The 25,720-nt window shown below is 40.0% G+C and overlaps 1 protein-coding gene across 3 annotated transcripts in view; it reads left to right on the top strand.

Annotated features, from left to right (window-relative positions):
- UCHL5 (ubiquitin C-terminal hydrolase L5) overlaps positions 1-24,959 on the top strand; it is a 42,505-nt gene extending 17,546 nt beyond the window's left edge. Inside the window, exons 4-12 of one of the 3 annotated variants that reach the window (XM_053244049.1) lie at positions 12,478-12,603; positions 12,688-12,749; positions 12,938-13,068; positions 15,359-15,422; positions 16,538-16,640; positions 18,689-18,802; positions 20,191-20,220; positions 22,796-22,894; positions 24,030-24,959. In XM_053244049.1, the coding sequence (XP_053100024.1) occupies positions 12,478-12,603; positions 12,688-12,749; positions 12,938-13,068; positions 15,359-15,422; positions 16,538-16,640; positions 18,689-18,802; positions 20,191-20,220; positions 22,796-22,894; positions 24,030-24,074 (774 nt within the window). In that variant the 3' untranslated portion in view covers positions 24,075-24,959. Of the gene's footprint in view, positions 1-12,477; positions 12,604-12,687; positions 12,750-12,937; positions 13,069-15,358; positions 15,423-16,537; positions 16,641-18,688; positions 18,803-20,190; positions 20,229-22,795; positions 22,899-24,029 lie in introns of those variants that run through there. The other 2 variants (XM_053244051.1, XM_053244050.1) reach the window with 2 other exon arrangements.
- Positions 24,960-25,720: the final 761 nt, after the last annotated feature.

A 25,720-nucleotide genomic window follows, 5' to 3' on the forward strand; every position in this document is an offset into this window, starting at 1 on the left:
TGAAAACGCCTCACTGAGAGTAAAGTGCAATAATAAAGGTCATCTATCCAAACCTGTAGCCATGTGGAAGGGGGTTAAGCAAGGGTGTATCCTTGCTTCTTTTCTGTTTAATTTGTTTGGGGCTTTTAAAAATTCCCCTTCTGGATAACCCCAACCTCTATCCGTCTAAGCCAGCAGGCAGACCCATCTCAATTCTACTTTATGCTGACGATGCGGCTATACTACCAAGGACATCGATTGGTATGAGGAGAGTGCTACAAAGATTTACGCAGTTCTGTGAAGCTGCTAGTCATACAGTTCTGCTAGTTACACAGTTCTGTGAAGCTGCTCTAGTGATAAATACCCAAAAGACTAAGGTCATGGTATTTGCCAATAGACTGAAAGAACACAAATGGCAAATTAACAGAAGTAGGGTTGAGCAGGTGAGGAGTTATAAGTACCTGGATATAGTTTTCCACACAAATGGTACATGGGGTATACAGTGCAAACATGCTGCAGCAAGTGCACAGAGGAGTGCATCTGCTGTATTAAAACTTTTCCACACTAGAGGGGGCTATTTTATGCCAGCAGCTGTCAAGGTATACCAGGCCAAAACATTGGCACAAACGTTATATGGGGTCCAGATCTATACAAGCTGCAATTTCAAACCCATGGATGTTGTTCAGTCTAGCTGCCTTCATGCTTCGTGCCTAGATGTGTTTCTAATGCCACCCTATGCTTAGAGGTGGGTTTAAGCAGAATCAAGACCCAGGGTGGTTTCACACATTTATTTACTGGCTCATATTATATTTTTGCTGTCGGGGCCTGGCCTCACTGATATTGAAAGATGAGTTCCATTCTAATTGGTATAAGGGCCTTCATGATAAATTGCACACATATGGCTTCTCTCCACAATCTCTACTTTCATTGGGACTTGCCACCACCAAAGAAATTATTAAACATATTTTGGATATGGAGAAGCAATCTGACTTAAGTCTTCTTAGTAGCATTCCCGATGGCTTCTGCTACTACCCTCAGACAGTGGCGTACCATACAAATTTGATCACTTTAAATCAGAGGAGAGCGTTCTCACTGGTGCAATTTAATGCCCTGCCTTCTGCCATTTTGGATGGCAGATTTAAGAGATTACCACTCAAGAACCTGCTATGTCCATGTGGTTCGGGCAATATCGGGTTCATCTCACATGTGCTGTCGCACTGTTTGTATTATGGGGACATTCACATTGCCTGGATTGAACCACTTTTAAAAAGCATGCCAGGTAGATCAGAAGAGTATTATGCTTCCTTCCTTATGGCAGACCAGTATACAGCAATTACAGCTGGGGTAGCAAGATTCTGTGCTGCAGCATGCAGACTGAGACAGGAGCAGTTGATTAATTGTAATTGAGACCTCTGTATATGTATGTTTTGGTACTCTATTACCCAGTCCTGTGGGGGGTTTTTTTGTTGTTGTTTTTTTTTTTTTTTGGTTTTTTAAATTTAATTTTATTTTCCATTTTATTTTTTGATTGCTGGTCGCTGACTGTAATAATAAAATTCATTCATACTGTAGGACTTATTTCCTGGTATGTGTTTTTTTAATTTGCAGTCTATAACAGCCTGGTTCTTTACATGTTTTCTCAGAAGTTCAGTTTACCGTTGAGTTCAGTGGGGTTTATTCCGAAGTCCACAGTGCATAGGAAATGCAGTTTTTGTTTGTTCTCACGTGGCACTGTTAGTAGGTGGAATGGTGTTCCTGTGCCTTTAATAAATGCATTGAAGAGATAATTTTGGCAGGTACAACTGTCTTGTTGAAGTGCTGCAGTTTTGAGAAGTTCATCTGCTACAATTCTACCCTCCTTGCTTTTTATGAAAGGCACAGGAACTGGGTCTCAAATACTTCGTCACTAATGGACTAAGTTAGTAAATTGTAATTCTAGAATTCTGTAATGCCTGTTAGCACTCTATTGTTAAGAATGCGTGTCACTGATCACATTCTATCATTATAATTAAGATGGAACAGGGCATTCAGAGTATTTTTCTTTCCTGAATCCCCCCCCCAAAAAACCCCCAAAAGTAATAGTGGTTAGTTACCCATTTGTTAGGATATTCTTCACTGAGCAAGTGATTGGATTAGATTATCTTTAAGATTCCTTCGAACTCTGAATAGGTCCTGGTTGCCAATTGGATACTTGTAATGATAGCTTCAGTTACATAGACTTTGTATGTTTGTTCTAGTAAAGAGACAAACCTCCACTAGTCCTCCACAACCAGCTATCAAACTCCAAAGTAGTACTGAAGCTGGGACTAACCACAGTGTAGCATGCCATACCATGTCTATATTGCCTAAATAATGTCTCTGTGAGGTCACAACCTTAACACATACTACTCCCTGCCATTTTGGAGCATGTGCAAATGTGGTAAGCTCTAAATATAACAGTTAGACAAACACACTTTTCAGTTTATTGAATATATGTACATTAGTCATCCAATGTCTTCAGTTTAACACAAGAGTTAAAATGGCTTTACATTTTCACTTATGCTCTAAAAAGCATGGAAATTCCAAGTTAAGGTGCCCATGCCATATAACTTCCATGCCATATAAGCCATCAAGACTTTGTACAGTCTACTATATTATGTGGGCTTTACAGATAAGGCTTCATGCAGCCATACTTTGCCTTGATCTTTCAGCTTGACGTTGGGTTGGGGAGGGATGCATCCAGGCAGAAATTCAATAGGTACAGCTTCCCCAATCAATTCCTAGAGATGCCTTTGATGTATTTCTCCCTTATGCGTCTGCAAGGCATAGTGTTGGTCACAAAATGTCACCTATATAGTAATTGTTCACCTGTTCTTCCTCCAGATACTTGGTACTATAGTAAATGTCTAGATAGAAATTCAAGGAATGTAGCTATTTCACATATCAGTCCTTTAAGAGGCTTTTCTCCCCACTATCTTCAGGCTGCTGACAATGCAAGGGCTTTCCTAGCCCTCTCTCTGAATAGAGGAAGAAGGAAAGATTGCTGAGTTGCAGCACTTCCTGGCTTTGTGCATTGTGTTTGACTGCATGTCAGTTAAGAAGATGGAGGGCATTGCATGGTTGCCTTAGTACACGTTAACACATTTTCTCTCCTCTATGTAACGTATGGAGATGGACATGTGTTTGAATTATGCTCTGTCTTTTTATTTGATTTAACTCTGAATAGACTAGCTTCCACACTTGTTGCTCAGGGTTGGTTTTTTAAAAAAAACATCCTTTCATTTGTAGCAGACATGACACCTCAATTTGTTTTGTTCCTGAAGATAATCAAAATGCTAGCACTGCATCAATTGTCATTGAATTCCACACATCATCAACTGGCAAAATAAATCATAATGGCTATGCACTATTTTCTGTTTTTTATAAATTATCTCTTCAAGTTTTACAAAAAGTTCTTACGTGCACAGAAGAAATCAAGAATTTTATCTGCTGTCTGTGTTTCCTCCAGCTGCTGTTTCTGTTTCAGCTGAAGTGTGAGGAATTGCTGTCAGCCTGGACAACATTCCATTACTGAAACTTCCAATTGCATCCACTTCAGGTTATTTGAGAGCTAAAGCTGGGAAAGTGGCACACTGGAGAAGCTTTGCACCTTGTAGAGATGCATCAGGCAGAAATTAGTCAGGCATCTCTAGGAAGTGATTTAATGTTTAGCACCTGTTGTAGAACTTCAGTGTGAAAAAAACACTCATTTGCCTTGTGAAGGCCTTGTATGCCCTCACAAGGTCTGCACCACTTTCTCCTGGCCTCATGTTTCCTTGTAAATAAAATTACCAACTTGCTGCTGCCTTAGATTATCTCGGAATTCCACTCACCACCCCGCCCCTGCTGCCTTGTATAGCCTTGTGGGAGTAGAGCCACCCACCACCGCTTCAGAGTACCTCAGAAATCCATCTGCCTCACAGCAAGTTCCCTTGCTTCTTGCCAGACCTTGCATTCCCTTGCAAGTTCATGTAGCACTTTGTCACAGCCATGGTGTGGAGGAATAGCTGCCTATCCCATTGCTTGCCACCACCTGTGGAGGATCCAACCTTAACAAAGTCAGTGAGAAGTAGGCGAAAAAAGGCCTCAACCATAGCCAATCAGCTGAGACCAAAAAAATTCCTACTTGGCTGCAAAAGGTGAATAGAATATCCCACACTGAGTCAAGGAATGGGCGGGAGGGTGCCTGCCTGCAGAGCAACTGAGAAAGAATGACATGGAGCCAGCTACTTATGCAGGCACTATTGTAATCTGATTGGTCCACCCACAACACATGACGGGGGGGCAAAATGGTGGCCTGCCTCTCAGGCCAGGACCGCCCCACTCACCCAGTATCACTGCCAATACAGTGAAGGGGGCAGGGACTGGCTTTACAAAGGCTTATTTACAAAAAACCAAGAGGTCTAGGCCTTGTTCCTCCACACATTATGATGGCCCTTGGCGGAAATATACTCCCCAGATGTTCCTACGTGCCTTTCCAGCTTTTCTGTGCACCTTCCCAGCCAGCCTCACAGGTTCAGGTTCCCATAGAAGACCTCCCTCCAGTACTAGAAATGGGAGGAATTGCACAGAGGTGGCTGCGATGAGAATGGCTGCTTCCATGTGGTACTGGGGGGGCAAGGCGGGTGTAATGTGTGCTGAAAGGTCCTTGAGATTGGAATGTTCAGTGCGCAGCCCTAGTAGCCAAGGAGGGATCCTTGTCTAGTTTGTTTGTTTGACATATTTCTATACCTCCCAAAACTTACAATTAAAATCATTTAAACATTAAAATAATTTCAAACCCATCATTAAAAATATTAAAACTATAAATCTAATTAAAAGTGTGGGTGAATAACTATGTCTTCAGTGCCTTTTTAAAAGTTGCCAGAGATGGGAAGGCTCTTATTTCAATAAGGAGTATATTCCAAAGTCCAGGGATACCAATGGAGAATAATGATTACTCTTTTAATCATTAATCTTTTAATCATTATTAGTCTTAAATAGTAACTTAAGTTAAAAGTTAACCAATGCTACTGCCACGCGGGGGTACTTGGGACAACTGCCGCCCCAACAGGAAGTTGCATGGGCGGCGGAGATCTCACCCAATTAGGTTTGGTACCAAACCAGTGCTCAAATCGTGGTTTATGCACACCCTGCCCACAACACAATTTTTGACGGATTAACAATCTGGATTGTTTAACAGTTCCCTCATTATCTGCAAGCAAGTCCCAATGGGTTCAGTCGAGCTTATACCCTTGTAAGTGTGCATATAGAATTGTAGGCTCAGACTAAATGCTGTTTGAAAAGGCATGTGTACTCTAGTCCAAGCTTTGGTGAGGAACTTTGCTTTCTCCCCCTGCCCCCCATACTTTGGTGGGAGTGAGAGAAAGGAGACAGAGGGAGAAAACAAAAGGGAAGGGAGGGGGCGGGATGCTTGTTTAACTACAAAACTCTCAGACTGCCCATAGGCTCTCCTTATCAGGCACTTATGTTCAGAACCAGGAAGTCACTCACTAGAAATTGCCAGGGCTTGCCTCTCCCAACTTTTGGCTTCAGATTTCTCAGTTGGCAAAATCTGCTATCTGTCCCATAGTCGTTGCATCGCCGCTGCCGCCGCCCCCCCCCCCCCATTTTTATGGGGATTTGTAATAATTAATTAAGAACTACTGGATGGATGTTTTTCAAACCAAAAAAAGGTACCAGACCAGTATGGAGCTGAATTGGGGGGCGAGAGAGATAGAGATAGTAAAAAGACATCAGAATTTTTAAAATTAAATTTTTAAAAACATTTATTTTAAAATTTAAAAAAAATAAAATTAAAAAATTTGATCCCTCTTTTTAGGAGTCAAAATTGTAAACTTCTGTATCTCAGCATTTTTCAATGGATTTGCCCCAATTTGTAGGGGTTGTCACCTAGTTGATGTGTGCAACTTTTCAGAAGGATTGATGGAGACCTTTGATTATATAATAAGCAACAGAATATTCAGGGCTTATAATGGTGGGATGTTGAATCAACTCCTTATCTTAACTATATCAGCACTACCGCACCAGTATAATGAGCAGCAGTTCTTGCCAGCAGATCATAAGTGGGGAGCCAATCCACAAATAGTATTCTGAGTCCAGAAAATTCTTGTTTGCATCCCTGATCCCTATAGAGCTTTTTCCTTTTCCTTTTCTTTTGAGTGCTATTGATGGACTTAGTCCTACGCTTGGGGTTGAGATCCTCCCTGTGAACAATGTAACATATTTTTGAGCCCTGCATTTAAATATTGTTCTTAATGTGTTGCTCTTGTAAAACTCCTACACTTGTAATTTAGGACAAGCTTAAGCAGATAGATTACTTTTCTGGAATGTAAAGAGATGGGGCTTTGTGTGCTTAATCTCACTTTTATTGGTATTTTGCATTGCTTTTAAATTGCTACCTTCCTCAAGCACTTAGGAAGGAACAGGTTGCCCATTAATCAAAGTTAATGTTTGGGAAATAGTTCATGGACAGTAGGTAAATAATGGAGTTCTGCATATTGAAGCATAAACCTATAAGCAGTGATTGCCTATCTTGGCAATTACTGCCATGGCTGTAATTTACCAGCAGGATCTTCTTCAGGTTTATCTACAAGGCGTTCAATAATATAAAATAACACAAACGTTTCTAAGCCTTTACTAGGCAATCAGTCTGACAAATACCTGACATGTATGTCATCACTTTTCTGTGGCTTATCTTATCAAACCGTGAATGTGTATCTTCTCTTCTTCAATCATTCCTATGATTGAATATTGTCCTACTTTCTTGGTAACTTGTGTGAAGAAATCAGACTCTTTTCTCTGCACCTGGAACATATTCACATTCTTCTGTCATTATTCTAAGTCTGTTTTTTCTTTGTAGGGTTTTTGGAAAACGCAGAGATCTCACATCTCTCTGCAGAGTTAACTTACATTGTGTCAAGGAGGTCCTAAAGTCTCTGAGCCTCTGTAATAGGATTCAGACTTCCCCATTAAGTTCTAGATTTCTTCTCAGCTTTGTGACAGTTACAGAGTTACCTGTGACCAAGCTAGGTACTTGCTATTTTTATTTCTCAGCTACTGCCTTTAAATATTCTTCTATGTGGGCATTTTCTGAGGAATGGTTTGTTTCTGAAAGATGAGCACCCAATATTCTCCTGTCATGCGTGCACACATTACTGGATCATTGTACACGTTGCTCCAGCTGTCAAGGTTTAAATAAGCAAATTTGCTGTCAGTACTTGTACACTGTATCCAGCACCCTTTTTACTTTATTCAGTACCTTTTTGTAGGTGGAATGTAACCTAGTCATAGTGACTGAATAATGCCAATGAAATGTTTATTTTGAGTAATACAGAGAATAATTCATTGCAAACAAGGGGGGAAAGCCTTTTTTTTTCTCCATCTAAAGAATCTTGCTAAAATGTGGTAGTCCTGAATATGAATAAGTTACGTGAATGGTAGCAAGTTTACACAAACAAATTTCCCCACTCCTCCCTCCCTCCCCTGGGTTTGAGTTCCTAAGGAAGTGGGTGGGATGGACATAAGCTGTTGTAGGGAGGGGTAACTTCCCACCAAAAGCTCTGCTCACAGAAGTTGCTTGCTCTTTGTTTTGGAGAATGCTCCAGCTTTCTGGGAGAGTCCCAACCTTTACAAGAAGCTCTGCATGGGAAAGGAGGAAGTCCCAGTGTGCACACTTCTGTTGGCTCACAGAATTTAGGATCCATGCTTTTTATTAGATATGGAAAATATTGTTTGAGTTTTCTGTGAAGTATGCTTAGCCGCACAGCTGCAAGTGGTACCAGTGGAGGACTCAAAAGTTGGTCATTACAGTTAACATGGTTACCTTTTTGTCTGAGCTGGATGGAGCCTGAAACAAAGGGCAAAAAGAGGGGGGCATACATACTCTGTTGCATAACACATTGCTAAAATGTAAATAAATGATTCCACTCTAGTTGTCATATCCAAATTTCAGAAGGGGACACTGTGATGTATCAGTTTTATGGAGATAAGAGAAGTTGACATAAATTTGGACTGCGTTCTGTAACTATGATGATTCAAGGGTAAATAATAATAAAAAGTAATAGTAATAAAAGAAGCAACCTAAAAGAGAAGATGTTGTTGGTTTTTCAGGCAGCAACCCAGTGCTCTTTCAGTATTATAGCAGCATTTCTGCAATGATACACCTTATTTTTTAAGGGGAAAATACTGATAAGAATGGTTGCTTAAACTACTTAAAGAACCCTATTCGATATGTTGTTTGAGAGTCTCTGTTCCATTTTTTTTGGCCGTGACACGTTTTTATAGCTGGATGCAAGCTGGAATAAACACCACAAAGTGTTCCTTCTTTCCTATGCTCCTATTTGTTTTTGTGTGACCCTTCCTCTTTGAAATATAACTGCTTTGCCCTGCCTAATAGCCACCTAATGTCATAGCAGGGAAATGACTTGACTAGCAAGCCAGAGGTTGCCGGTTCCAATCCCCGCTGGTATGATTCCCAGACTATGGGGTAAATCTATACTGGGAATCAGCAATATAGGAAGATGCTGAGAGGCATCATTTCATACTGCGCGGGATATGACAATGGTAAACTCCTCTTGTATTGTACCAAATGACAACCACAGGACTCTCTGGTCGCCAGGAGTCAACACCAACTCAATTGCACACTTTACCTTTATTGTATCCCAACCCTGCAAAAAGTAAACCTCTACTAAAGCAAAGACTGATAGTAGTTTCTGAGCAGATTAGTGTTCGGCATGAGATGGAAAGAAATATAAATGTAGTATGTTTTTTGATGGCACGGTAGAGTACTCTGCTTCAGTTGCAGAGATCAGATAATTAGTAAGCATAAAATAGAAGTTAAAAGTCACCCAGATGAATCATTGGATGATACTTGTGCTTATTGTATTTATTATTTGTATTTTCTTTTGTAACCCGCTCTTCCTCCAAGGAGCCCAGAGTGGTGTACATCATTATGTTTATCCTCACAGCAACCCTGTGAGGTAGGTTAGGTTGAGATAATTGACTGATCAAGAGTCACCCAGTGAATTTCATGACTGAATAGGGATTTGAACTCGTGTCTCCTTGGTCCCAGTATTACAGCTCAGTACCTCCAGTGACTGTTGCTGGCATCTATCTTATGTTTCTTTTTAGATTGTGAGCCCTTTGGGGACAGGGAGCCATCTTATTTACTTGTTTGTTATTTCTCTATGTAAACTGCTTTGGAAACATTTGTTGAAAAGCGGTATATAAATATTTGTTGTTGTTGATTGTTGAAGATATTTTCCTCACAGTTTTTTCCTTGTAAGAAATAGCAGTTTTTCATACATGTCATAAGTTTAATTTTAAGGCATTATGTGTTGCGTTCAGATTTTGTTTTAAACCCAATTTTTCTTTTTCTTTTGAAAGGTTGCATTATCCAAACTAAAACTTGTGCAAGCAGAATATATCTGCTCATGCATGCAGGGAGGAATTATTTTTACCAGTTCACCCCTTCCTACAGCTCCCCTGTGCTAAAAGCTCATGGAACTGCAGAGGGAAGGGGTTGGTATCAGGAGAAACCACCTTGCTCCCCCCACCACCTGTCCCTGTGCATGGGGGGAAGCGTTCCACTCACTCAAGTCTTTATCTGGATGCTACCTGTTGGTCTTTATCAACTTTGTCTTCTGACATACTTGGTAAGGATATGCAGAACCTGTTCATGATTGAATCGGACTGCCATGAACCAGGCCAGTTCAAGTGGTTTGATTGTGAACCTCTTCGAACAGGTTCATTAAACGGACTAGCCCAGCCAATCAGTTTGACCAAACCAGTTTGCATACCTGCACTTGGGTCCAAATTCAAACCAATCTGCCCCAACCCACACTCTTAATACTTGTTCTCTTGAGGGCCATTCAAATAGTATCTTGTGTTCTTCGCCCATGTATTACAGTTGTTCTTTTAATCTTGCACTCTACATTCTCCTTTAGTTGCCTTTTGTTTGTCTTTTTAAAATACGAAAAGTGTATCTTAACCTCTTATGTATTCCTTCACAGCTGTCAGTCACTAAAGAGCATTTGTACATGTAAATGTCAAAATGAGAAACTATTTCCTAAAAAGATCTGGCTAGATGCAAGCTGCATTACTATCTAGACCCATGTCAAACTGGTTTTCGGACAGGCTGTGGGGTGGAAACTGCCTTAGTCGGCCTGATGAATGATCTCCAATTGGGACTTGACAGAGGAAGTGTGACTCTGTTGGTCCTTTTTGATCTCTCGGCGGCTTTTGATACTATCGACCGTAGTATCCTTTTGGAACATCTGAGTGTGTTGGGGGTGGGAGGCACTGCTTTGCAGTGGTTCTGCTCCTACCTTTCTGGCAGATTCCAGATGATGTCTCTTGGAGACTTCAAAATCTGAGCTTTTATAAGGGGTCCCTCAGGGCTCCATACTGTCTCCAGTGCTTTTTAATATCTACATGAAACCGTTGGGAGAGATCATCTGGAGATTTGGTGCTGGGTGTTATCAGTATGCTGATGACACCCAAATCTATTTCTCCATGTCAACATCATCAGGAGAAGGCATATCCTCCCTGAATGCCTGCTTGGAATCAGTAATGGGCTGGATGAGTGATAAACTGAGACTGAATCCAGACAAGACGGAGGTACTTACTGTGCGGCGTCATCACTCAGGAAACGATATTGATCTAGATGGGGTCACACTTCCTCAGAAGGAACAGGTACGCAGTCTGGGAGTGCTTCTGGATCCACACCTTTCCCTGGTTCCCCAGGTTGAGGCAATGGCCAGAAGCGCTTTCTATCAGCTTCGGTTGATACTCCAGCTGCGTCCATTTCTTGAGGTTCATGATCTCAAAACAGTAGTATACTTGCTGGTAACCTCCAGACTTTATTACTGCAGTGTGTTCTATGTGGGGCTGCCTTTGTACGTAGTCCGGAAACTGCAGTTAGTACAAAATGCGGCAGCCAGGTTGGTCTCTGGGTCATCTCGAAGAGACCATATTACTCCTATATTACAGGAGTTGCACTGGCTGCCTATAAGTTTCCGGGCAAAATACAAAATGCTGGTTATAACCTATAAAGCCCTAAACAGCTAAGGCCCACAGTACTTAAGAGAAGTACTTAAGAAGTTACTTCTTCTGCATGATCCCCATCGTCCACTACGTTCATCAAGGGAGGCTCGTCTGTGACTACCTTCATGTTGTTTGGTGGCCACCCAGGGACGGGCCTTCTCTGTTGTCGCCCCGAGACTTTGGAATGCACTTCCCGTGGGAATAAGAGTCTCCCCATCTCTAGCGGCTTTTAAAAAGTGTCTAAAGACTCATCTTTTTACCCAGGCCTTTTAGCTTTTTAACTTTTTAAACTTTTGATTGTTTATTATTTGTTTTAAACTGTTTTTAGTATTTAATTGATTTTAATGTTTTGTTTTTGTTTGTTGTGAACCACCCTGAGACCTTGGGTTGGGGCCGTATAAAAATGTGCTAAATAAATAAATAAAATTATTAAACTAACAAAAGGCCCCTTGCATTAGTTTAAGCAATACAAAGCAAATAGTTCTATAACTTTTCAAATAATCATACAGTTGTACCTTTATGTAAGTATGTAATCAGTTTTTATACTGCCTTAAATAAAGCATCCCAAGGTGGGTTTATAAAATTAAGATACAATAAAACTCCATAAAAATCACATTTAAAATCTTAAACTCAGTTAAACAGTAAAAACCATAAAACACCAAAAAAACAAAAACCCACCATTAAAAAAACACACAACAGAAGCAGGAAAGCTGAGAGACCCTAGCAGCCCCTAAGGTGTAAAAGCCTGAACAAATAAAAAGGTCTTTAAATTTTTTAAAACAGCCACAGATGTCACAGAGCAGACATTCACCGGGAGAGCATTCTAGAGCCTGGGGGCAATAACAGGGAAGGCCTTGTCCCATGTGTACAGCAGTTCAGCCTTTCTCCATGTCGGCAGACAGAACAAAGGCCCCTCTGACAACCTTGCTTGGTGGGCAGAAACCCTTGGGAGCAGGTGGTCCTTCAGGTATCCAGGGCCCAAACCATTAAGGGCTATAATTACCTTATACCTTAAACAGCTCTTTGGATATTAACTTATAGTATTAAAGTAAAACTTAGATTTCTTATATTGATAAAAGTAGGCCTTATATCAAACAACCCTATTCAGATAATCAAATCTAATTTAACTTTGTTAAATTACACATCATTGTAACTAATGTCTCTGAACTTCAGGGCAATGAAACAGCAGCATCTCTGTGAATGCAACTATGAAGTAAACTGTTGGGTGTTAATTGTTGTCACACAAAGTATGAAATATTTTTCTGCTGCTGGTAGAGACAAAAGCATACAGATATAAGCAGGGGTTCTGGTATACACTGAAAAAAAAATTCTGCAGCTTCAATGGCCAGGAATTATTGTATATAAACTTAAAGGAACGTTTTAAATAACTTGGCTTGTACTAAACTATTTCTTGACTTTTCCATCTCTTTGCAGGTAATAAATAATGCTTGTGCAACTCAAGCCATAGTAAGTGTACTACTAAACTGTACCCATCAAGACGTCCATTTAGGAGAAACACTATCAGAATTTAAAGAGTTCTCCCAAAGCTTTGATGCAGCGGTATGTGCAATTATTCTGTGTTCTCTCTCTTTTTGAAGGCATCTTGCATATGACAGTTGACTAAATTTCTTATTTTAATTTTAGATGAAGGGCCTGGCATTAAGTAACTCAGAAGTGATTCGACAAGTTCACAACAGTTTTGCAAGGTAACAAAAACCTAAAAATTCCACAAATAATGCTGGACAGAATAGAGGCTAGATTGATTATGACCAAGTCCCATTGAAACTAATGAGACTCGTCTCTTTTATTTCAGTTATGCTTAAACATGATCTAGATCCTGTCCATTATGTTCAAAGAGGATTGTTTAATTTGCTCGTATTTCACTTGCCTTTAGACAACAAATGTTTGAGTTTGATGCAAAGTCAACAGCAAAAGAAGAAGATGCTTTTCACTTTGTCAGCTATGTTCCTGTAAATGGAAGACTGTATGAACTGGATGGTCTAAGGGAAGGCCCGATTGATTTAGGTAACATTTTCACGTGACCTATTTATATAACCTGTTGATCTGTCATCCCAGGGCTTATGGGATTGTGAGCCCTTTGGGGACAGGGAGCCATCCTATTTATTATTTCTCCATGTAAATCTCTTTGGAATTTTTTGTTGAAAAGCTGTATATAAATATTTGTTGTTATCATGATGCAGCATGTGATATCCTGAGTATGCAAAATTATTTGTAGCAGAGTGTTGTTCATAAAGGGCAGCATCCAGACAGTAGACATCCTGCTTGCAGTGGGTGGGAGGGCAGGTTTTCACTGATCCTCTGCTTCCTTCTTTGTTCCCCCTGAAAATATGTCCCTGAAGATTGGTAGACCCTTAGACCTTTTCAGGGGACACCACTTTTCAACAAATGTTTTCAAAGTGGTTTTCATAGAAAAAGATGTTACCTGCCTCCAAAAGGCTCACAATCTAAAAAGAAACAAAAGGTAAATACCAGCAACAGCCACTGGAGGGATGTTGTGCTGCGGCTGGGTAAAGACAATTGCTCTTCCCCTGCTAAACATAAGAGAATTATAAATTTAAAAGGTGCCTCTTTGTTCAGTTAGCAGTGTTTCACAACTATCAATTACAATTACAATCCTGTGTCAGGATTGAGTAACTAAAATCTTCCGAATAGACGGGGATTTAATACTAGGGGTATGTACAGACTGTTCTTTGCAGTTCAGACTGAACCAAAGGTCCGTGAACTGGTTCAGCCGTTCCAGCCGGGTTCATCTGAGGGCAGCGAGAGGGGTGACGGAGGCGCCGGCAGGCGAGAAGCATTTTAAAAAGTAAAAGAGATCCTTGAATGCACCACTGAGAGACTTTAAAGGCCAAGTTGAAGACAGATCATCCTGGAGAGAATCTCTATCTATTTGGTCGCTAAGAGTCGACATTGACTTGACAGCACATAATCAATCAATCAGTCAATCAACCTGCAGTACCAAAACTGACTGGAGCAGTACACTCCCTCCAGCAGCTTGCATGGTAGCAGCACAGCTCTGGCACTTACCTGTCTCCGAGGACTGCTGGGGGAAGCACCACAGTTCCAAGCAGCTTCTGTACTGCCAGTAAGGACCTCATCTACTTTAAAAGAAGCCTCTCATCATGCACCCTGGCACCACCCACACCCCTCTCATTTTTCTCAGTCGAGCCTGGCTCGAACTGTCAAATGGGTTTGCTTTGAACTGGGTTTGGTTCGATCTGATCTCAGACTGCCCCCTTTCCTGAAGGGTGGTCTGGTTCGCAGTCAAACCATTCAAACTGCCCCGGTTTACAGTGGACCAGTTCAAGATCAAATCAGTTCTGCACATCCCTAGTAAATACTATGCCCAAAAGAGCAGTGTGGAAGACTATATGATTCAAAATTGCATTAAACTGAATTCTATGGGAAGAAGTTTTATTGGAACCTTTTTCACCCTTTCAGTTCGTTTTTTAACCTGTAAACTATCATCCTAAGCAGCCAACATGTCCCTTCTGATTTAATTTAAATATAAATAGCTAAAAGTGATTTTAGAGTAATCCTTAGTACATGCTTAATACATACCCCCTTTTTAAAAAAGGACCTAAACATTTAAAATGTTTTATTTGAGTTGAAGAAGAAATCAAATAATCAGATTTCCTATCTAATGTGCACAGATGATAACACTATCCAAGATGGCAGAAAAACTATCCCTTGCTGTCCTGTGATATGCACAGTTGGATAAAACCCTTATCATCTTCTAACATTATTTGAGGAAAATTATTTTTCTTAAATGTCCTGATGTGCCTTTTGGTAACAGAGCCCACATTTTGAGTAGATTCTCCTTTATACAGACTGTGTCAATGCCAAATTAGTTCTCTCACAGTAGTACTTAATATTTCCACCATTGTGGTCCAGTACTATGACTAAAACAATATAACCAGTACTATGACTAAAACAATATAACAGCATGTTATAAGATATTTCTGAAATTTTCTGAATTAAAATCATCTTGCTTTCTATGAAATTTAAAGTAGATATAATTCATCTTATATAAATTGTTCTACAATTCACCAAATTAACCTCTGTAGACATTTTTCTCAATTTTTGAGCAGCTGCATGAAATCTGGCTATTCTGTCTGTGACATTTATTTTGGCAAAGCAGTAACAATACGATTAATTCGAGAGGCATTGTATAACTGAACTTAGTGAAGCCATGGTTTCAGTTGTAATACTGTGCTTCACTGATTACTTAGAGTCTGAATTGTCATATTGTAAGGATGCTGACTTGTACTTTTTCTATATATTTCCCATTTAGGAGTATGCAATCAAGATAACTGGATCAGCGCTGTAAGGCCTGTTATAGAAAAACGAATACAAAAGTAAACTCCTACAGCTTTATATAATGCTATATTTGGTTTCTTGAAGACTAGCTATAATGAAGTGAATTTGATTTTGTCTTTTTCCTACACATTATCTGCCTTGACAACAGAATGTTATTTTTAGAAATTTCATTTCCATTTAATAGTCTCTGTTTATGCCAAGCCTGCTCAACTTAGCCCCCCTCCGGCTGTTTTTGGACTACAATTCCCATAATCCCCAGCCACAGTGGCCAGTAGCCAGGGATTATGGGAATTGTAGACCAACATCTGCAGGAGGGCCAAAGTTGAACAGTCCTGGTTTATGCTCATGATTAGCATCTTGGTTTTTGTTTTTGTTTGCATTTCACAAACAGGACGTTGACTATAAGAGAAAGTGGTATACTATAAAGTTAAACCAATAAGCCCAGCCATTATAAAATTGTCGTGTCACAACCAATATTATTTCATGTGGTGCTAGGAGCATATGTAGAGATGCACAGTCAACTCTGTGCAGGATCTTCTATCATTATTTTTACTGAGATTTTTGCAAGGAAAGCATAGAGGAGGCTGAACTGCCATTTTTCCTCCACCAGTATCTGTTGTGCTGGTCCTAGAACAAAAAGAGTTGCAAGATTCAGGATGGCATGTTCTCTTCCTGCCTTCATTTCTGTGGTCCTCTCTCACAATTCTTAAACTGTTCAGGGCAAAGCTGGGGTATGATGAAATGCTACACCTGCATTTCGTGCCAGTATTGCATCTCCCCATAGTCTGAATTTAGATTTTTTTCCCCCGTGCCCATCTTATAATTTTGCTGTAGAGATATTTTCAACATTAAGCTGTCAACTAGCTATCTTGAATGCAAATATGGTTAAAATTTGAGTCCACAGAGATATTGGAATCATGTCACAATATTCTTAACTGTGAAGTAAGCTTTTTGTCCAGTACAACATATCAGAAAATTAGGGCATGATGAGAAAGATGTCAGCAGCATTTATTCATGATAAATAAAGAGCAACATTCAGCTGGCATCATGGCTTGTTCTTGGTGATATGCAAAAATTGCCAAAGTTCACAAATAAGAATGGAACATGTCAGGCAGTGATAGCAGTTTGTGACAAGTCTGTTTTTATTTTGTAGGTACAGTGAAGGTGAGATAAGGTTTAACTTGATGGCAATTGTCTCAGACAGAAAAATGATATACGAACAGAAAATTGCAGAGTTGCAGAGACAACTTGCTGAGGTATTCTGCCAATCATATAATTTGTTTCTATAACTTGATTGTGTAATGGGAACCAATGGGTGGGCTGGAAGCACCTGATGCTGCAGCACTGCTGAAGCAAAGCAGATGTATACCTGATATGTCCCATGGTAGGCCTATGAAAGGGAGCATCTTAAGAATTTATTTATGTAATGGTTGGCCACTATGTACTTTTTGTCTCTCCCCCTCTCCCCCGCCCTCACCAAATGTCTATAGGCACCTAATGGTGCAGCAGGGAAGTAACTTGCCTACGGAGCAAGAGGTTGCTGGTTCAAATCCCTGCTGGTATGTTTACCAGACTATGGGAAACACCTGTATCGGGCAGAAGCGATATAGGAAGATGCTGAAAGGCATCATCTCAGACTGCGCGGGAGATGGCAATGGTAAACCCCTCCTGCATTCTACCAAAGAAAACCACATGTCTTTGTGGTTGCCAGGAGTTAACACCAACTTGACGACATAACTTTACTTTATACCAAATGTCTACTTAGCTCTCAGATAGACCTCTGGTAGAATCCTGACTGACCCTGGTCTTTTCTCTCTGACCAGTTAAAGCCTGTCTCTACCCATTATGGTTGAAGCATGAAAATGATGGTAGAAAATACAAATTGGGAAAGAGTGCAGCAAATGAGTTTAAATTGTCCCACATTGTATCTGGCTCTATAATTTCTTCATCCATTTAATCATGGGACTGACCAAAGCTTTTATATTCCAATTTGATGACTTCAATATAATAAGCACAGACTAAATAGCACCACATCAGTCATCTCAAGCTTGTGTGTTAATGATACCTCCTTAGCTGGAGGTCTGTGAAAGCTTATGCCGCAATGAATGTGTCTATCTTTTCAGCACTAGAAGACTTTGGGCGGGTTCATATGGAACCAAGGTTTATTTTAATTTAGGTTTATTTAACAAACCAGAACTGGTATTACAGACCATCACCAAAAGTTGGTTTTGCTTAGCTGTATCTTGGTTTGTTCAGGTCCTGTCCCCTCTCCTGGCTCCATGAAGTGATTCTATCCCAGCCTGCTTTGCTCTGCCTGGCTGTTGGCAACGCAGCAGCTACTCTTTCGTCATTGGTCCTGCTAGGAATAGGGCATGGATTGAAACAAAATTAGCTCCTTTGGAAACACAGAAGCTAATATTAATCCCCTCCTTCCTTCGCAGACACTGACCGAGCGTTCCCTACCCACAACTCTGCAGAGTAGATTGCCAGTTGAACTACTAAGTAGCAATTTCTAAATAGCGCACACACACCCCTGCTCCAAATCAATTGGACACCCCCCCACAAAGCTTGCACCAAGCACTTGCAGTATTCAGGCTCCTTCACAACAGATTAATGCTCACCTTGCAAAGACCATTTACATTTGTATCTGATAGTGTGTTTGCCAAGTATGATCCTCTGGTCTTATGATTTACAGCCAGATAGTCTTTCTTACATTTTTTTTCTAAACTTATGGATAAGAGCTTGACCATTATCATGTGTTTGATTTCACAACATTTATTTCAAGATGCACCCTTCTCAATTTCTCTGCAGCCCCTACAAATCTAGTTGCCCTATATGGAACACATTTTTCTTAAGTGATTGTAGGTAAATTGTCTTCATTAAACATGCCTCATTAAAAGTTAGCTATATATTTTTTCCTTGGTTCCTTGTATGTAAAATAGCATGCAAACACTTGCAAAGCATTTCTTTAGTAAATAAAGTGCATTTTAACAAGCATTTAAAATGAGCACTAAGGGACAACTTTGAAGTTGATATACTCAAATAAGAGAACTACTGCATTGCAATCTGTACTGCACAATGTGTGTGAAGTTAACTTTTCACTTTGGAAGTTTAAGAAAAATAAGCACATCCTGCAATTCTGTATCTTTTTTAAAGCAAAAACGTGAAAGTGGGAACTGCCAGTGTCAAATGTATTTTGTTCATTATCTTATATTGTTTGTTCTGTTTCTGTGTATATCATAAACAGGCAGCACTTTGTTGCAATGTTAATATGCAAGTTGCTTGATCCTTTTTTCTCCAAAAGGAAGAACCAATGGATACAGATCAGAGCAGTAATATACTAAGCTCTATTCAGTCAGAAGTTGCAAAATATCAGCTGCTAATTGATGAAGAAAACCAAAAGTTGAAGAGGTACAAGGTACGTAGTGTTCTTACTCTGAATGGTAAGGAAGGCTAACTGTATACTTTCTGTCTGATGGTTAAGCTGAAACACTGAAGCTTAAATACTATAGTCCATGGTTGTGTTGGTCCCACAGAATGTGAAGCGAAGAGTATGTCAGATTGATGGAGAGACATTGTAAGCATTTCGGTTTTCAGAGCACAAATAACTTCAGTCGGGGATTTCCAACCTGTGGTATTCTAGATGTTGCTGATCTACAACTCCCATCATCCCCAGCTACAATTTATTATGGCTGGGGATGATGGGAGTTGTAGTTCAGCATCATCTGGAGTACCACAGATTGGAAACCCTTGACTTAAATGATCTTATGTTTACAATGGGAGTAGAACAAAAGGATGGAGAGTAGATTATTTTAATTATAGATAGCTAAGCTTTGTCTGGAAAAGTGGTTTTCAGATTTTCTTCCTTCAGGGACTCTTTTCTGCTGAGGAACCCCTTCAAATTGCTGAAGATTCTAAGGCACATGGTTAGGTCACATGGACAGCTGGTGATAGGCCTATTGGGCCTCACCATTGCCCTTCGAACCAACACTATTCTGTGTGTGCACATTCCAGGGGTAGAACAGTCGTGGAAGGCAGACTGTGTCTTACAGAGAACCTGGTCCATAGTGACTTTCTCCCCTCATTGAGGGAACCCTGGTTAGCTTCTGAGGAATTCCATGGTTTCCCAGAACACAGTTTGAAAACCATTAGCAGTAGCTGCACTGCTTTCAGGCTGGCCATTCATCAGGTAGAGCTTGTGCTGTTAAGCTAACCTGTAGGCAGAGAGACAGAGAGGAGCAACCTGAGCCGCCCCCTTTGGCACCCCGGGCTCTTTAGGATGAGCTGCTACTGTAAGTAAGGTTGTAAAAGAAAAATATGCATCTAGGAAAAGCTAGTTTAATCACTGTTCTAAAGAAGCATTTCATATAGGCCTCCTTAACTTGCTTTGTGTTTCAAAACAATACCTTTTACATAGAAGCTGAGTATAGATAGTGCAGAAATTAAAAAATACTACATGTCCTGGCTGAAGTTAACCTGGCTGATGTACTTTCAAAAAGTACACTCAACTTTACTTTTGGTTGAATAATCCGAACTGCGGAGGGTGACACCAGGCCCTTGGACCACTGTTCCTTGCCACACTATTTGACCTGAATTGACCCTCTGCAGATTGACTTCCAGTTCTGCTTACTGAATGACTAGCTTGTTTGACATCATCTGTTCTCTACCTTAGAAGTGACCAGTGAGGCCTGATGATACTGAAGATGGAAAGATGCTTTGCCATCTACATTCTTTATATTTCATGGCTGGATTTTATCCCCACCCCCACCATACTTTGTTGAAATTTCTTTTCTACCTTGATTCTAGGGGGCTGTGCAACCTGAACCCTCCAACAAGGTCAGATGGTTTGTAATCTAATTCACTTAGCTCCTGTTTAAAACCCCTCCTTTGTTTCTATTGTTCCAATAAAAGGTATCCCCTCACTTGTTCTGAGGTCTCTGTTCTGTGGGACCAACGCAGCTAGTTGCATGAGCCGATGCAGATATTACTACAGTCAGCTACTCCTGCAAATAACTGCACGTGTGAGAGGTCTACTCATGTGAACACTGTAATGTTGGCAGAAGGAACTGACACAAGGCACAATTCACACAAGAATTGCAACTTGCAATTTCCCAATTTGTGATCTTGGGTGAGTTTGGTCTTCTGACATTATACTGGTCATGCAAGTTGATCTTTTGCATGAGCACCTATGGGCATGGTTATCTGGCTGTAGTAATGTCTGCACCAGCTGTAACACCCTGACCTAGCTACTTTGAGTCCTTTTGTCTTACAGTTCTGATTTTCTCAATGTGATTGTAATTGTGCATAATATAGTGTGGAGGTATTGGATATCTTTTGTTCTAAAAGAACAGCTATTGTTCAGCTGTATTAGTAAAGTAATGGTGTACCAAAGGTTAGAAGAGAGACGTTCAGCAAAGAAGACCTCTTAGGATAGGGAACATTCACAAACCGCAGGACTGCAATTTCATTTCAAATTTTAAAATATCACTTGTGCACTTAGCTAACGTCATCTGGAGTGCCTCAAAATCCTGTCAAAATAATGAAGTGAACTCAATTATACGGTATAAAACATGTTTGTAGACAATATTTATTTTACCTTTGTATTCTGACCCTTTGGAATGCAGTACTATCCACCTTAAGCTTATCTCTGCAACCATGAGGACTGGGCACTTTAACTTAATAAAACAAAGCTGAGAATATTATTCCCTTGCAAGACAATACAGATTACAATAATATTGCCTATTGCTGCATTAGATCTCTCAGACTTTTGTCACTAAAAGTTTATAAGATTTATGAGACTACCTATATCATAGGATCACCTACAGTAATTAACATTTGGTTCTTGGTTTTTTGGAACTTTTGCCTAAAGCTAGTGGTATGCACATATAGGTGGGTATTTTCTTACTGTTTCCTGGGGGTGGGGGGAGCATGCTATATACACATACCACAAGCTTTAGATAAAAGTTCCAAACAACCAAGAAGAAAGCCTTGCAACCCAATTCTGTGCGCAAATACAGGCTTACCTCACTATCTGCCAACTCACCATCCACAGTTTTGCATATCCACAGTTGGGTAATGGACACCTGACCACGGCATACATGGGAGAAATCTGGCCCAAAAGGGGTTGATTCTTTGTATCTGTGGGTTGAAGGTGGCCAGAAGTTACCTCGGAGGTAATTTCTGGCCGCCATTTTGTGAAGGGGACCCATTTTATGGCTCATTTGTAAAAACAAAAGCATAATTTTCTACCGAATTTCAGGGACTTTTACACTTGCAGAGGGCATCCTTGAACTCCTGACAGCCCACAGAGCATGGCACGGCACTTTATTTGGCCAGTTATGGGGGCAGTGTGGGGGCAGGGTTGTTGGGGAACCTAACCCCCGCAATCCCATAGATTCAATAACTGATTGTCTGCAATTTTGTTACCTGCGGTAATCTGCAGGAACAGAACCGCCACAGATAATGAGGCACTCCTGTACTTGGAAATAACTCACACTAACCTTTTGGGGCCATGCACCCAAGTAATTGTGCATAGGATTGCAGCCTGCAGGGTTGTTTCCTCATTATGAGAGAATGATCCTAACCTGGTTTGCCAAATAGTTGCTTGTGTGATATTTTTTTTAACATCTTAAATTAAACCCATCTGTAAACTGGTTTTCCTTTTTGCTGAACTCAAGACTAATAAATGCAGAGGTTTTTATTTATGCTTCCTATTTTCTGCTGTGATAATGTGCTGGCAACTTTTAAGTGACTTTTTTGTGCTGGGACTCAGGTTATAGCTTGGGGCTAATGCAGCAAATACGCTTTATTTATTTGCATTCCATATAATTCTCTCAGACATACTTACCATACTAAAGTAAGTTGAACTGCCCATTATCAGTTAAGATCTACCCTCTGAAGCTGCCTCCTGTCTGCTTTCTGTAAAAGGATTAAGACTGCATAATTTAACTCGTGTTTTCCTTTAGAAGACAGGAAAATACAAGAATTTGGAGAACTAATTAACCTACCAAAGCATTCATCTTTCCTCTTGGGACATTACATAAGCCATATTCAGTGTGTCAGTGTAGATTGCCAAAATTTTCGGATCTGTGCAGATTTTTTCATATGTCTGCTTCAAACAGATTTAGGGCACCACCTTCATAATTGTAAACTTTCTACCCTAGCCCAAAGTGGGGCTAAGAGGGTAAGGTTTTGCATCCTCTTTTCCATGTCCCCAAAAGGTCAGAACAAATTGGTTACACAGGGGAGGCAGCCACTTGGTTCCAGTGATTACTTCACCAACTTTATCCAATGCACTTTGCCCGTGTAATGCACTTTTCTTATGTGTGTCTTTATGTGTGTGCGTGCCAGAAGTATGGGAGCGGAAAAACTGAATACTAATATTAGCATTTGATATTTCATTTTCTTGTAGATTGAAAACATTAGAAGAAAACATAACTACCTGCCTTTCATCATGGAATTACTAAAAACTTTAGCAGAACACCAACAATTAATCCCACTTGTAGAAAAGGTAAGTGTTGTGCTGTGAGGCCCATACTATTTATTGGAATGGTTACTGAAGTTTGTGTAGCTTTCACCTGCATGTTAATGGGGGAAATCACAGTCATCAGTAGAAGCAGATTATTGGATCTATAGGCAGGTGTGTATTTTGAGAAAGTGAGAGAAACCTGGTGAAGTCTCTCATAAGTGACATCTGCCTCTCTAATTCTGTGAACACTAGGTGGCACCCTTTGTGTGGACTATAATCCCTCAAATGGCTAGCATGCTGTAGATTTCCGCTGCTGTGAAATCTCTTCTGATGATATTGACTTGCTTGCTTTTTACTATTTCCTCAGTGTTCTGGTTCCAGTTGTAAATTGATTCTCTGATATGGCTGAACTCCAAGCACGCTTAATGAAGAAAGTAACGTGCCCAGCCTGTCCCCTGTAGAACTATTAAACTGCTGGGTGGTTCAGCTGACCTGATTTGGATTCCTGTCCTGAGATTGCCTTGCATATGTTCTCCCCATGTGTTCTAGATATAAAATAAGTGATTTTCTAAGGCTGACTAATACTAATTTAAGTCCAAGTATCAGTCAGGATTCACAATAGGAGATAATCTGGGGGTAGTTGATTTAAATGAACTTCAATTAATGACCATTAACCATTTGCAACAGCTTTGATGAGAGAGATGTGAGATTTTTTTGTTCATTCCAGTTTGACTTTTAACATACTGCATCTTTGTCACCAAAGTCTGTAATAGTCAATACTGAGCTAGATAGACCACTGGTCTGACTCAGTATGTGGCAGTTTCCTGTGTTCTTATGCACACCTGAGAGTAAATTGCATTGAAACCCATATGATTGCATGTATATTGGATTGGGATGCAATTATCTTTCTTAAATTGAGCAGAATTTCACACCTATCCGCAAGCATTTCTATATTGTGTGTTTCACTTTTTCTGTAGAATGATGTCAATTTGAAACTTTTTAATAGGCAATTAAATCAGTAGGAAGACACAGCTTATTTCAGAATCTGTATGTGTTGACCTCTTTTTTTCCCCTGTCTCCCAATTAATCGTTACGTACAAGAGACTGTTAATGTAAATGGACTGAATTACAACAGTGCAAAATGCTCTTTGTCTATTTATTTGTCTTTATCTTCTAGGCAAAAGAAAAACAGAATGCTAAGAAAGCTCAAGAGGCCAAATGAAGACTGTCTTTTGAAAGGGGAAAGTGTGCTTCTGAAATTTTTTCCTCGTGAAAATAGCACTGCAAGACTTCTTGTAACATTTAAATTTGTCCCATGCACGTTTGCCGATTGTAACAGTTTGTCCTGTACCATTTGCACGGGGTCTATAAATCTCTTTCTCCCCTCCCCCGCATCATGTGCATGTACCACTCAGTAATGGTTTTTAGAGTCTCTGTCAATTCCAGTATGTAACAGTAATAGCTGACCAATTTGTCATATTTAATCAGGAAATGCAGCTGCAATTTGTATAGACCCACATTTGTGCAAGCAATGTAGATCTTTTTACTGTAATGAACATATTTAAATATCTTGTCTCGCAGTGAAGCCTTGGATGTATGCTTGACTTATTTTTTAAAAATAAGTTGGACTTCCTTTGCTTATCACCACTAACTGTTTTATCTCCGAGTCTTTCAGTGGGTTGCCCTGTGTTCTTGTTTTTATGGAGTTGTGTCTAAATTTTTTACAGAACTGAAAGTACAAATGAAATGGTAGAATCACTTACAAAGACCAATGGATAAGCTTAAGAGTTTATTGCTTTAGTAGAACAAAAAATAAATATTCCCATTTTTATTTTGGCAAATCTTGTGTGTTGCAGTATCACCATCCATGGATAATGTGATTAATTTCTTTACACAGTCTGTTTTCTCAAGCTATTTATGCGACACCAAAATTACAAAAGAGAGGTTGCAGTATTTTCCAGTAGTTGTTGAGATGTTTACTCACAATATGGGGTTCAGTTTTGTAGGGGGTTTTGACAAATTTTTAATCTACCGTGCTCTGGTGTACATCATCATGTATATATTTTCCTGATATTCTGAATTAAACAAATGCTCTATTTTCATCCTTCATTGTCTTAGGAGAAAGGGTATCTTTATGTTCAGTGAAGTCTTTGGAGTAGGTGAAAAAATATTAGGCTATTCTCTTAGAGGAAACACACTTATTTTTGTACTGATAGCCAGTGGAGGACGATGGATTCTGACTGGAAAGTGCTTGCAGTCTTTGGTAGCATCATGCATACGCTGTGTTCACACTGGTCATTGACCATGCATGTATTAGCTTACAACTTATAAAATACAGTAATCCTTGCACAATTTGGTACTTGTCCCTGTAAAATTCTCAGTGTGTCATTAGACTTAAGTGGCCAGTGGACTTTTAATCTTGCTCTGAAGCTCTGATTTTGAGGTGGCGGTGAGTTGTCGGGGCTGAGGGAGCAACTGCTGTTGACTGATCAGCTTGTACAGTACAATTGTTATTACTTACAAAGGCCACCACACAAACACACAATAAACCTAAAAAAGCTACCTATGAAAGAGGTGTCCCTTACTAGGGTTGGTACCCCCTGCAGCCCATTATTTCCTCATATAGGGTCTTCATTGCCTTCATTCCCAGGACTCCCCAACTCTGCAGCCAATGTTGCAAGTGAAGGGTTTACATTAGAACTCTCATGTTATCAAACAGTGAACATAAGGGGAGACATGATTGAGGTTCATAAAATTATGCATGGTGTGAGAGAGAGTCATTTTTTCTCCCTCTCTCACAAGGCTAGAACCAGCGCTCATTCCATGAAACTGATTGTCAAGGAAAGGAAGTTCACACGTGGACAAATG

Source organism: Hemicordylus capensis, chromosome 4 (assembly GCF_027244095.1).
Source record: "Hemicordylus capensis ecotype Gifberg chromosome 4, rHemCap1.1.pri, whole genome shotgun sequence".
In the NCBI taxonomy this organism is placed as follows: Eukaryota; Metazoa; Chordata; class Lepidosauria; order Squamata; family Cordylidae; genus Hemicordylus; species Hemicordylus capensis.